At 48.5% G+C, this 14,135-nt stretch overlaps 1 protein-coding gene across 1 annotated transcript in view; it reads right to left on the reverse strand.

Moving 5' to 3' along the window:
• Positions 1-13,239, reverse strand: part of LOC139379260 (cytochrome P450, family 17, subfamily A, polypeptide 2) — a 50,090-nt gene extending 36,851 nt beyond the window's left edge. The window contains exons 1-5 of the mRNA XM_071122058.1: positions 13,202-13,239; positions 11,937-12,057; positions 10,286-10,424; positions 9,979-10,076; positions 9,362-9,493 (exon numbers count right to left, since the gene is read on the reverse strand). Coding sequence (XP_070978159.1) covers positions 9,362-9,493; positions 9,979-10,076; positions 10,286-10,424; positions 11,937-11,939 — 372 coding nt within the window. The 5' untranslated portion in view covers positions 11,940-12,057; positions 13,202-13,239. The remainder of the gene's footprint in view (positions 1-9,361; positions 9,494-9,978; positions 10,077-10,285; positions 10,425-11,936; positions 12,058-13,201) is intronic.
• Positions 13,240-14,135: the final 896 nt, after the last annotated feature.

Below are 14,135 nucleotides of genomic sequence, written 5' to 3' on the forward strand. Positions count from 1 at the left end.
CTGATGGTCTGGGGGTAGAAACAGCAAACTACTGGTGTCTATTCAGCAGTCTGATGGTAGAAACATCTGACTAGTGGTGTCTATTCAGCAGTCTGATGGTAGAAGCAGCTGACTAGTGGTGTCTATTCAGCAGTCTGATGGTAGAAGCAGCTGACTAGTGGTGTCTATTCAGCAGTCTGATGGTAGAAGCAGCTGACTAGTGGTGTCGATTCAGCAGTCTGATGGTAGAAGCAGCTGACTAGTGGTGTCTATTCAGCAGTCTGATGGTAGAAGCAGCTGACTAGTGGTGTCTATTCAGCAGTCTGATGGTAGAAGCAGCTGACTAGTGGTGTCTATTCAGCAGCCTGATGGTAGAAACAGCTGACTAGTGGTGTCTATTCAGCAGCCTGACGGTCTGGGGGTAGAAACAGCTGACTTATGGTTTCTATTCAGCAGCCTGATGGTCTGGGGGTAGAAACAGCTGACTAGTGGTGTCTATTCAGCAGCCTGATGGTCTGGGGGTAGAAACAGCAAACTAGTGGTGTCTATTCAACAGTCTGATGGTAGAAACAGCTGACTAGTGGTGTCTATTCAGCAGTCTGGGGGTAGAAACAGCTGACTAGTGGTGTCTATTCAGCAGTCTGATGGTAGAAACAGCTGACTAGTGGTGTCTATTCAGCAGCCTGATGGTAGAAACAGCTGACTAGTGGTGTCTATTCAGCAGCCTGATTGTCTGGAGGTAGAAACAGCTGACTAGTGGTGTCTATTCAGCAGCCTGATGGTCTGGAGGTAGAAACAGCTGGCTAGTGGTTTCTATTCAGCAGTCTGATGGTCTGGGGGTAGAAACAGATAGCTAGTGGTGTCTATTCAGCAGCCTGATGGTAGAAACAGCTGACTAGTGATGTCTATTCAGCAGCCTGATGGTAGAAACATCTAACTAGTGGTGTCTATTCAGCAGCCTGATGGTCTGGGGGTAGAAACAGCTGACTAGTGGTGTCTATTCAGCGCCTGATGATCAGGAGGTAGAAACAGCTGACTAGTGGTGTCTATTCAGCAGTCTGATGGTAGAAACAGCAGACTAGTGGTGTCTATTCAGGATCCTGATGGTAGAAACAGCTGACTACTGGTGTCTATTCAGCAGCCTGATGGTCTGGAGGTATAAACAGCTGGCTAGTGGTGTCTATTCAGCAGTCTGATGGTCTGGGGGTAGACACAGCTGGCCAGTGGTGTCTATTCAGCAGCCTGATGGTATAAACAGCTGATTATTGGTGTCTATTCAGCAGCCTGATGGTAGAAACAGCTAACTAGTGGTGTCTATTCAGCAGCCTGATGGTCTCGAGATAGAAACAGATGACTAGTGGTGTCTATTCAGCAGCCTGATGGTCTGGGGGTAGAAACAGCTGACTGGTGGTGTCTATTCAGCAGTCTGATGGTCTGGGGGTAGAAACAGCTGACTAGTGGTGTCTATTCAGCAGCCTGATGGTAGAAACAGCTGACTAGTGGTGTCTATTCAGCAGCTTGATGATCTGGGGGTAGAAACAGCTGACTTATGGTTTCTATTCAGCAGCCTGATGGTCTGGGGGTAGAAACAGCTGACTAGTGGTGTCTATTCAGCAGCCTGATGGTCTGGGGGTAGAAACAGCAAACTAGTGGTGTCTATTCAACAGTCTGATTGTAGAAACAGCTGACTAGTGGTGTCTATTCAGCAGTCTGATGGTAGAAGCAGCTGACTAGTGGTGTCTATTCAGCAGCCTGATGGTCTGGGGGTAGAAACAGCAAACTACTGGTGTCTATTCAGCAGTCTGATGGTAGAAACAGCTGACTAGTGGTGTCTATTCAGCAGTCTGATGGTAGAAACAGCTGACTAGTGGTGTCTATTCAGCAGTCTGATGGTAGAAACAGCTGACTAGTGGTGTCTATTCAGCAGTCTGATGGTAGAAGCAGCTGACTAGTGGTGTCTATTCAGCAGTCTGATGGTAGAAACAGCTGACTAGTGGTGTCTATTCAGCAGTCTGATGGTAGAAGCAGCTGACGAGTGGTGTCTATTCAGCAGCCTGATGGTCTGGGGGTAGAAACAGCAAACTACTGGTGTCTATTCAGCAGTCTGATGGTAGAAACATCTGACTAGTGGTGTCTATTCAGCAGTCTGATGGTAGAAGCAGCTGACTAGTGGTGTCTATTCAGCAGTCTGATGGTAGAAGCAGCTGACTAGTGGTGTCTATTCAGCAGTCTGATGGTAGAAGCAGCTGACTAGTGGTGTCGATTCAGCAGTCTGATGGTAGAAGCAGCTGACTAGTGGTGTCTATTCAGCAGTCTGATGGTAGAAGCAGCTGACTAGTGGTGTCTATTCAACAGTCTGATGGTAGAAGCAGCTGACTAGTGGTGTCTATTCAGCAGCCTGATGGTAGAAACAGCTGACTAGTGGTGTCTATTCAGCAGCCTGACGGTCTGGGGGTAGAAACAGCTGACTTATGGTTTCTATTCAGCAGCCTGATGGTCTGGGGGTAGAAACAGCTGACTAGTGGTGTCTATTCAGCAGCCTGATGGTCTGGGGGTAGAAACAGCAAACTAGTGGTGTCTATTCAACAGTCTGATGGTAGAAACAGCTGACTAGTGGTGTCTATTCAGCAGTCTGATGGTAGAAACAGCTGACTAGTGGTGTCTATTCAGCAGCCTGATGGTAGAAACAGCTGACTAGTGGTGTCTATTCAGCAGCCTGATTGTCTGGAGGTAGAAACAGCTGACTAGTGGTGTCTATTCAGCAGCCTGATGGTCTGGAGGTAGAAACAGCTGGCTAGTGGTTTCTATTCAGCAGTCTGATGGTCTGGGGGTAGAAACAGATAGCTAGTGGTGTCTATTCAGCAGCCTGATGGTAGAAACAGCTGACTAGTGATGTCTATTCAGCAGCCTGATGGTAGAAACATCTAACTAGTGGTGTCTATTCAGCAGCCTGATGGTCTGGGGGTAGAAACAGCTGACTAGTGGTGTCTATTCAGCGCCTGATGATCAGGAGGTAGAAACAGCTGACTAGTGGTGTCTATTCAGCAGTCTGATGGTAGAAACAGCAGACTAGTGGTGTCTATTCAGGATCCTGATGGTAGAAACAGCTGACTACTGGTGTCTATTCAGCAGCCTGATGGTCTGGAGGTATAAACAGCTGGCTAGTGGTGTCTATTCAGCAGTCTGATGGTCTGGGGGTAGACACAGCTGGCCAGTGGTGTCTATTCAGCAGCCTGATGGTATAAACAGCTGATTTTTGGTGTCTATTCAGCAGCCTGATGGTAGAAACAGCTAACTAGTGGTGTCTATTCAGCAGTCTGATGGTAGAAGCAGCTGACTAGTGGTGTCGATTCAGCAGTCTGATGGTAGAAGCAGCTGACTAGTGGTGTCTATTCAGCAGTCTGATGGTAGAAGCAGCTGACTAGTGGTGTCTATTCAGCAGTCTGATGGTAGAAGCAGCTGACTAGTGGTGTCTATTCAGCAGCCTGATGGTAGAAACAGCTGACTAGTGGTGTCTATTCAGCAGCCTGACGGTCTGGGGGTAGAAACAGCTGACTTATGGTTTCTATTCAGCAGCCTGATGGTCTGGGGGTAGAAACAGCTGACTAGTGGTGTCTATTCAGCAGCCTGATGGTCTAGGGGTAGAAACAGCAAACTAGTGGTGTCTATTCAACAGTCTGATGGTAGAAACAGCTGACTAGTGGTGTCTATTCAGCAGTCTGGGGGTAGAAACAGCTGACTAGTGGTGTCTATTCAGCAGTCTGATGGTAGAAACAGCTGACTAGTGGTGTCTATTCAGCAGTCTGATGGTAGAAACAGCTGACTATTGGTGTCTATTCAGCAGCCTGATGGTAGAAACAGCTGACTAGTGTTGTCTATTCAGCAGCCTGATTGTAGAAACAGCTGACTAGTGGTGTCTATTCAGCAGCCTGATGGTAGAAACAGCTGACTAGTGGTGTCTATTCAGCAGCCCGATGGTAGAAACAGCTGACTAGTGGTGTCTATTCAGCAGTCTGATGGTAGAAACAGCTGACTAGTGGTGTCTATTCAGCAGTCTGGAGGTAGAAACAGCTGACTAGTGGTGTCTATTCAGCAGCCTGATGGTAGAAACAGCTGACTAGTGGTGTCTATTCAGCAGCCTGATTGTCTGGAGGTAGAAACAGCTGACTAGTGGTGTCTATTCAGCAGCCTGATGGTCTGGAGGTAGAAACAGCTGGCTAGTGGTGTCTATTCAGCAGTCTGATGGTCTGGGGGTAGAAACAGCTAGCTAGTGGTGTCTATTCAGCAGCCTGATGGTAGAAACAGCTAACTAGTGGTGTCTATTTAGCAGCCTGATGGTCTGGGGGTAGAAACAGCTGACTAGTGGTGTCTACTCAGCAGCCTGATGATCAGGAGGTAGAAACAGCTGACTAGTGGTGTCTATTCAGCAGTCTGATGGTAGAAACAGCAGACTAGTGGTGTCTATTCAGGATCCTGATGGTAGAAACAGCTGACTACTGGTGTCTATTCAGCAGCCTGATGGTCTGGAGGTATAAACAGCTGGCTAGTGGTGTCTATTCAGCAGTCTGATGGTAGAAACAGCTAACTAGTGGTGTCTATTCAGCAGCCTGATGGTCTCGAGATAGAAACAGATGACTAGTGGTGTCTATTCAGCAGCCTGATGGTCTGGGGGTAGAAACAGCTGACTGGTGGTGTCTATTCAGCAGTCTGATGGTCTGGGGGTAGAAACAGCTGACTAGTGGTGTCTATTCAGCAGCCTGATGGTAGAAACAGCTGACTAGTGGTGTCTATTCAGCAGCCTGATGATCTGGGGGTAGAAACAGCTGACTAGTGGTGTCTATTCAGCAGTCTGTTGGTCTGGGGGTAGAAACAGCTGACTAGTGGTGTCTATTCAACAGTCTGATGGTAGAAACAGCTGACTAGTGGTGTCTATTCAGCAGTCTGATGGTAGAAACAGCTGACTAGCGTGTCTATTCAGCAGCCTGATGGTCTGGGGGTAGAAACAGCTGACTACAGGTGTCTATTCAGCAGTCTGATGGTCTGGGGGTAGAAACAGCTGACTGGTGGTGTCTATTCAGCAGTCTGATGGTCTGGGGGTAGAAACAGCTGACTAGTGGTGTCTATTCAGCAGCCTGATGGTAGAAACAGCTGACTAGTGGTGTCTATTCAGCAGCCTGATGATCTGGGGGTAGAAACAGCTGACTAGTGGTGTCTATTCAGCAGTCTGTTGTTCTGGGGGTAGAAACAGCTGACTAGTGGTGTCTATTCAACAGTCTGATGGTAGAAACAGCTGACTAGTGGTGTCTATTCAGCAGTCTGATGGTAGAAACAGCTGACTAGTGTGTCTATTCAGCAGCCTGATGGTCTGGGGGTAGAAACAGCTGACTACAGGTGTCTATTCAGCAGTCTGATGGTCTGGGGGTAGAAACAGCTGACTAGTGGTGTCTATTCAGCAGCCAGATGGTAGAAACAGCTGACTAGTGATGTCTATTCAGGTTTCCTTCCAGAATGGTCCTGTATTTGGCTCCATCCATCTTCCCATCAATTTTAACCATCTTCCCTGTCCCTGCTGAAGAAAAGCAGGCCCAAACCATGATGCTGCCACCACCATGTTTGACAGTGGGGATGGTGTGTTCAGCTGTGTTGCTTTTACGCCAAACATAACGTTTTGCATTGTTGCCAAAAAGTTCAATTTTGGTTTCATCTGACCAGAGCACCTTCTTCCACATGTTTGGTGTGTCTCCCAGGTGGCTTGTGGCAAACTTTAAACAACACTTTTTATGGATATCTTTAAGAAATGGCTTTCTTCTTGCCACTCTTCCATAAAGGCCAGATTTGTGCAATATACGACTGATTGTTGTCCTATGGACAGAGTCTCCCACCTCAGCTGTAGATCTCTGCAGTTCATCCATAGTGATCATGGGCCTCTTGGCTGCATCTCTGATCAGTCTTCTCCTTGTATGAACTGAAAGTTTAGAGGGACGGCCAGGTCTTGGTAGATTTGCAGTGATACTCCTTCCATTTCAATATTATCGCTTGCACAGTGCTCCTTGGGATGTTTAAAGCTTGGGAAATCTTTTTGTATCCAAATCCGGCTTTAAACTTCTTCACAACAGTATCTCGGACCTGCCTGGTGTGTTCCTTGTTCTTCATGATGCTCTCTGCGCTTTTAACGGACCTCTGAGACTATCACAGTGCAGGTGCATTTATACGGAGACTTGATTACACACAGGTGGATTGTATTTATCATCATTAGTCATTTAGGTCAACATTGGATCATTCAGAGATCCTCACTGAACTTCTGGAGAGAGTTTGCTGCACTGAAAGTAAAGGGGCTGAATAATTTTGCACGCCCAATTTTTCAGTTTTTGATTTGTTAAAAAAGTTTGAAATATCCAATAAATGTCGTTCCACTTCATGATTGTGTCCCACTTGTTGTTGATTCTTCACCAAAAAATACAGTTTTATATCTTTATGTTTGAAGCCTGAAATGTGGCAAAAGGTCGCAAAGTTCAAGGGGGCCGAATACTCTCGCAAGGCACTGTAATTGTACCTCCCCCTTGTTAAATCATGAATGTACTGTGGAAAGCTGAGTTCAATTTCACTAGCCACACCCAGGCCTGATTACTGTCAATTTCACTAGCCACACCCAGGCCTGATTACTGTCAATTTCACTAGCCACACCCAGGCCTGATTACTGTCAATTTCACTAGCCACACCCAGACCTGATTACTGCCAGACCTGATTACTGTCAATTTCACTAGCCACACCCAGGCCTGATTACTGACAGACCTGATTACTGACAGACCTGATTACTGACAGGCCTGATTACTGTCAATTTCACTAGCCACACCCAGGCCTGATTACTGTCAATTTCACTAGCCACACCCAGGCCTGATTACTGTCAATTTCACTAGCCACACCCAGACCTGATTACTGCCAGACCTGATTACTGTCAATTTCACTAGCCACACCCAGGCCTGATTACTGACAGACCTGATTACTGACAGACCTGATTACTGACAGGCCTGATTACTGTCAATTTCACTAACCACACCCAGGCCTGATTACTGACAAACCTGATTACTGCCAGGCCTGATGACTGCCAGACCTGATTACTGACAGACCTGATTACTGACAGACCTGATTACTGCCAGACCTGATTACTGACAGACCTGATTACTGCCAGACCTGATTACTGACAGACCTGATGACTGACAGACCTGATGACTGACAGACCTGATGACTGACAGACCTGATTACTGACAGACCTGATTACTGACAGGCCTGATTACTGCCAGACCTGATTACTGGCAAACCTGATTACTGTCAATTTCACTAGCCACACCCAGACCTGATTACTGACAGACCTGATTACTGACAGACCTGATTACTGACAGGCCTGATTACTGTCAATTTCACTAGCCACACCCAGGCCTGATTACTGACAGACCTGATTACTGCCAGGCCTGATGACTGCCAGACCTGATTACTGTCAATTTCACTAGCCACACCCAGGCCTGATTACTGACAGACCTGATTACTGCCAGGCCTGATGACTGCCAGACCTGATTACTGACAGACCTGATTACTGACAGACCTGATTACTGACAGGCCTGATTACTGCCAGACCTGATTACTGGCAAACCTGATTACTGTCAATTTCACTAGCCACACCCAGACCTGATTACTGACAGACCTGATTACTTCCAGACCTGATTACTGCCAGACCTGATTACTGTCAATTTCACTAGCCACACCCAGGCCTGATTATTGACAGACCTGATTACTGACAGACCTGATTACTGACAGGCCTGATTACTGCCAGACCTGATTACTGCCAGACCTGATTACTGCCAGACCTGATTACTGCCAGACCTGATGACTGACAGACCTGATTACTGACAGACTTGATTACTGCCAGACCTGATTACTGCCAGGCCTGATGACTGCCAGACCTGTTGAATCAAGAAATCACTGAAAGAGGACCTGTCTGACAAAGTGAAGTAGGCCAAAAGATCTCAAAAAGCAAGACATCATGCCGTGATCCAAAGAAATTCAGGAACAGATGAGAAACAAAGTAATTGAGATCTATCAGTCTGGAAAGGGTTACAAAGCCATTTCTAAAGCCTTGGGACTCCAACCAACCACGGTGAGAGACATTATCCACAAATGGAGAACATTTGGAACTGTGGTGTATCTTCCTAGGAGTGGCCGGCCCACCAACATTACCCCAAGAGCACAGCGACGAATCATCCAAGAGGTCACAAAATAACCCACAACAACATCTAAATAACTGCAGGCCTCACTTGCCTAAGTTGAGGTCAGTGTCCATGACCATAAGAAAGAGACTGGGCAACAATGGCATCCATGGCAGAGTTCCAAGGTGAAAGCCACTGCTGACCAAAAATAACATAAAGGCTCGTCTCACTTTTGGGAAAAAAACATCTTGATGATCCCTAAGACTTTCGGGAAAATATTCTGTTGACTGATGAGACAAAAGTTGAACTTTTTGGAAGGTTTGCGTCCCGTTACATCTGGCGTAAAAGTACCACAGCATTTCAGATAAAGAACATCATACCAACAGTCCAATATGGTGTTTGGTAGTGTGATGGTCTGGGGCTGCTTTGCTGCTTCAGGACCTGGACGACTTGCTGTGATTGGTGGAACCAGGAATTCTGCTCTCTATCAAGAAACCCTGAAGGAGAATGTCCGGCCATCAGTTCATGACCTCAAGCTGAAGCGTGAATTCTGCTCTCTACCAAAAAATCCTGAAGGAGAATGTCCGGCCATCAGTTAGTGACCTCAAGCTGAAGCGCACTTGGGTTCTGCAGGACAATGATCCAAAACACACTAGCAAGTCCCCCTCTGAATGGTAAAAAAAAAAAGGTTTTGGAGTGGCCTAGCCAAAATCCAGACTTGAATCCGATTGAGATGCTATGGCGTGACCTTAAAAAGGCGGTTCATGTTCGAAAACCCTCCAATGTGGCTGAATTAAAACAATTCTGCAAAATTCCTCCACAGCGATGTGAAAGACTCATTGCCAGTTAGTTATCACAAACGCTGGATTGCAGTTGTTGCTGCTGAGGGTGGCACAACCAGTTATTAGGTTTAGGTGGCAATTACTTTGTCACATTGGGCCATGATGGTTCGGATAGCTTTTTTCCTTTAATAAATAAAATCATCACTTAAAAACATAATTTTGTGTTTTCTTGGGTTATCTTTGTGTAATATTTAAATTTGTTTGATGATCTGAAACATTTAAGTCTGACAAAAATGCAAAAAAAATCTGAAATCAGGAAGGGGGAAATACTTTTCCACAGCACTGTACGTCTCAACAACCTGTTCACCTATTGGTATCAGTTGCGTGTGAGTCTCCTACCCGTAGCCAGGGGAAGATGTCAACTAGCCCCCCTCTAGCGATGGTCTGGACGATACCGTCGTTGTATTCCATCACAGTGGTCAGCTCAGGGTCACCAGGTTGGTAGGTGGAGCTGAACACCAGGGTACACACCTAAAGGTCAAGGATCAAAGGTCAGACATGTTTATTCATAGGGTGGTGATATACTTAGACTTTTATTATCCAGCAAGTCAGAAGACCTCTGTTACAAGGGAGACCTGGCCAAGAGGGAGACCTGGCCAAGAGGGAGACCTGGCTAAGAGGCAGACCTGGCTAAGAGGGAGACCTGACTAAGAGGGAGACCTGGCCAAGAGGGAGACCTGGCCAAGAGGGAGACCTGGCCAAGAGGGAGACCTGACTAAGAGGGAGACCTGACTAAGAGGGAGACCTGGCTAAGAGGGAGACCTGACTAAGAGGGAGACCTGACTAAGAGGGAGACCTGACTAAGAGGGAGACCTGGCTAAGAGGGAGACCTGACTAAGAGGGAGACCTGACTAAGAGGGAGACCTGACTAAGAGGGAGACCTGGCTAAGAGGGGCAGCTAAAAACCCACTACAGTGCTTACAGCCAACACATAGATATCAATAACAATTAAGTACCACATTGGTGACAGCTCTCATCAGAGGAGGATCAGGGTCAATAGCCTGCCCTCTGCTGGCCTGGAGGTCACAGCACAGCGCCTCCACTGCCTCTAGTACTGGACACACACACACACACACACACACACACACACACAGAAATGCAGAAGACAAACATATACAGTATTTGAACACACACACACATGCGTGCACACACACACACACACACACACACACACACACACACACACACACACACACACACACACACACACACACACACACACACACACACACACACATGCGTGCACACACACCTTGGCCTCACCAATGCTCTGAAGTTTGGTGGTCCCCTCTCCGAACAGAGTAAAGGAGTTGTGTACTAGCCTGCGGTGGGTCTTCCATAGAGAAGAGTAGTCAGAGAACGCTATGTCCTTCCCCCCCCTGGTCAACAACTCTGTAGTCAACTGGAGAGGAGGGAGGGGAGAGGGAGGGGAGAGGGAGAGAGGGAGAGGAGAGGAGTCAGAGAATGCAATGTCCCCCTTCGGGTCAACAACTCTGTAGTCAACTGGGTAGGAGGGAGAGGAGAGGAGGGAGAGGAGAGGAGAGGAGAGGAGAGGAGAGGAGAGGAGAGGAAAGGAGAGGAGAGGGAGGGAGAGAGAGGAGAGGGAGGGAGGGAGGGAGAGGAGAGGAGTCAGAGAACGCTATGTCCCCCTTCGGGTCAACAACTCTGTAGTCAACTGGGTAGGAGGGAGAGGAGAGGAGGGAGAGGAGAGGAGAGGAGAGGAAAGGAGAGGAGAGGGAGGGAGGGAGAGGAGAGGGAGGGGAGAGGGAGAGAGGGAGGGAGAGGAGAGGAGTCAGAGAATGCTATGTCCTTCCCCCCCCTGGTCAACAACTCTGTAGTCAACTGGAGAGGAGGGAGAGGAGAGGGAGGGGAGAGGGAGAGAGGGAGAGGAGAGGAGTCAGAGAATGCAATGTCCCCCTTCGGGTCAACAACTCTGTAGTCAACTGGGTAGGAGGGAGAGGAGAGGAGGGAGAGGAGAGGAGAGGAGAGGAAAGGAGAGGAGAGGGAGGGAGGGAGAGGAGAGGGAGGGGAGAGGGAGAGAGGGAGGGAGAGGAGAGGAGTCAGAGAATGCTATGTCCTTCCCCCCCCTGGTCAACAACTCTGTAGTCAACTGGAGAGGAGGGAGAGGAGAGGGAGGGGAGAGGGAGAGAGGGAGAGGAGAGGAGTCAGAGAATGCAATGTCCCCCTTCGGGTCAACAACTCTGTAGTCAACTGGAGAGGAGGGAGAGGAGAGGGAGGGAGGGAGAGGAGAGGAAAGGAGAGGAGAGGAGAGGGAGGGAGGGAGGGAGAGGAGAGGGAGGGGAGAGGGAGAGAGGGAGAGGAGAGGAGTCAGAGAACGCTATGTCCGTCCCCCCCCCGGGTCAACAACTCTGTAGTCAACTGGGGAGGAGGGAGAGGAGAGGGAGGGAGGGAGAGGAGAGGAGTCAGAGAACGCTATGTCCCCCCCCCCCCCCCCCGGGTCAACAACTCTGTAGTCAACTGGAGAGGAGAAGAGAAGAGAAGAGAGGAGAGGTTGAGAGGAGAGGAGAGGAGAGGGAGGGAGAGGAGAGGGAGGGGAGGGAGAGAGGGAGAGGAGTCAGAGAACGCTATGTACGTCCCCCCCCGGGTCAACAACTCTGTAGTCAACTGGGGAGGAGGGAGAGGAGAGGGAGGGAGGGAGAGGAGAGGAGTCAGAGAACGCTATGTCCTCTGGTCTGGGCAGACAGAGGGATGCTGTATGTTTGGTCTGGGCAGACAGAGGGATGCTGTATGTTTGGTCTGGGCAGACAGAGGGATGCTGTATGTCTGGTCTGGGCAGACAGAGGGATGCTGTATGTTTGATTTGAGGAAAGCCTGAAACAGCTAATATCCTGTCCTTTAAATTCAACAGTAATACATCTCAGACTATATGATCTGCCTCTGGGTTGTGGTTCACCATCTTGGGTCTCCCAGCGAACTCCTTCCCTCTCTGTAGTAGCACCTCTCTGGCATGCTGGTAGGTGTTCACAACCACTGTGTAATGAGGGCCCAGGTACAGGGCATACAGTGGGCCATACCTTACACACACACACACACACACACACACACAGACACAGACAGACAGACAGACAGACAGACAGACAGACAGACAGACAGACAGACAGACAGACAGAGTTATGCTAAATGAGGTCATTTAGTCACTTTGTTAACCAACTTTTACAACTAAAATAGAGGCATACTGAGAGACAGAACAGACAGTAGGTTCTGACACCAGGAGAAAGCACAGACAGTAGGTTCTGACACCAGGAGACAGAACAGACAGTAGGTTCTGACACCAGGAGACAGAACAGACAGTAGGTTCTGACACCAGGAGAAAGCACAGATAGTAGGTTCTGACACCAGGGGACAGAACAGACAGTAGGTTCTGACACCAGGAGACAGAACAGACAGTAGGTTCTGACACCAGGAGACAAAACAGACAGTAGGTTCTGTCTGACACCAGGAGACAGAACAGACAGTAGGTTCTGACACCAGGAGACAGAACAGACAGTAGGTTCTGACACCAGGAGACAGAACAGACAGTATGTTCTGTCTGACACCAGGAGACAGAACAGACAGTAGGTTCTGACACCAGGAGACAGAACAGACAGTAGGTTCTGTCTGACACCAGGAGACATAACAGACAGTAGGTTCTGACATCAGGAGACAGAACAGACAGTAGGTTCTGACACCAGGAGACAGAACAGACAGTAGGTTCTGACACCAGGAGACAGAACAGACAGTAGGTTCTGACACCAGGAGACAGAACAGACAGTAGGTTCTGTCTGACACCAGGAGACAGAACAGACAGTAGGTTCTGACACCAGGAGACAGAACAGACAGTAGGTTCTGACACCAGGAGACAGAACAGACAGTATGTTCTGTCTGACACCAGGAGACAGAACAGACAGTAGGTTCTGACACCAGGAGACAGAACAGACAGTAGGTTCTGTCTGACACCAGGAGACATAACAGACAGTAGGTTCTGACATCAGGAGACAGAACAGACAGTAGGTTCTGACACCAGGAGACAGAACAGACAGTAGGTTCTGACACCAGGAGACAGAACAGACAGTAGGTTCTGACACCAGGTGACAGAACAGACAGTAGGTTCTGACACCAGGTGACAGAACAGACAGTAGGTTCTGTCTGACACCAGGAGACAGAACAACATCATCCTACCTGTGTCCCAGCTCTGTGAAACGGAGATGAGGGGGCTGGTCTCCCATCAGACTCAGGAGACTCCCCAGGAGAGGGAGGGAGGGGAGGCAGGGTAATGGGGGGTAACTAGGGGGGTGATAGTCTCCCCCTCCCAACCTCATCACCCCTTTGAGCAGGAGACAGGCCGTAGCTCCAGCTAGGACCCACAGCAACAGAGTGGTAGGACAGACTGATAGAACAGACACAACTAGTCCTCCGGACGCCATCATGTAGCCACAGAACGATGGAGCTGGAGGTTCCAAATGTCCTTTTGTTCCTTCGTAGTTTGATCTTTGTTCCTGTGTAGATATGAATGTGAGAGAGCAGCAATCCCGAAGGAACTGACTAATTGACTGTTCTGGTACAACTGACTAGCTATCTGAATCCTGGACCAAGAAGGGATTCTCTCTCTCTCTCTCTCTGTGTCCTTCCATCCCTCCGCCCCCTCCACCCTCTTAGCCAGGGGGACGTCACTGAGCCTTGAGGGGTTACGGGTCAGGGATGTGGTTTATTTTTTTATTTAACTAGGCAATGAAGGTCACGCTGCACCACCCTGGTCTGGTTGTGTTTATCTCCCACAATCCCCTTGACTTTCCCCCGTGTAGATATGGGAGTTTATCAAAATTGGGTTTGTTTTGGAATTCTTTGTGGGTCTGTGTAATCTGAGGGCAATATGTGTCTCTAATATGGTCATACATTTGGCAGGAGGTTAGGAAGTGCAGCTCAGTTTCCACCTCATTTTGTGGGCAGTGAGCACATAGCCTGTCTTCTCTTGAGAGCCATGCCATGTTTGTTATGGAAGGTTTGGGAATCGCTTCCTTTTAGGTGGTTGTAGAATTTAACGGCTCTTTTCTGGATTTTGATAATTAGTGGGTATCGGCCTAATTCTGCTCTGCATTATTTGGTGTTCTACGTT

The sequence above is a fragment of the Oncorhynchus clarkii genome, chromosome 21, assembly GCF_045791955.1.
Source record: "Oncorhynchus clarkii lewisi isolate Uvic-CL-2024 chromosome 21, UVic_Ocla_1.0, whole genome shotgun sequence".
NCBI classification, from domain to species: Eukaryota; Metazoa; Chordata; class Actinopteri; order Salmoniformes; family Salmonidae; genus Oncorhynchus; species Oncorhynchus clarkii.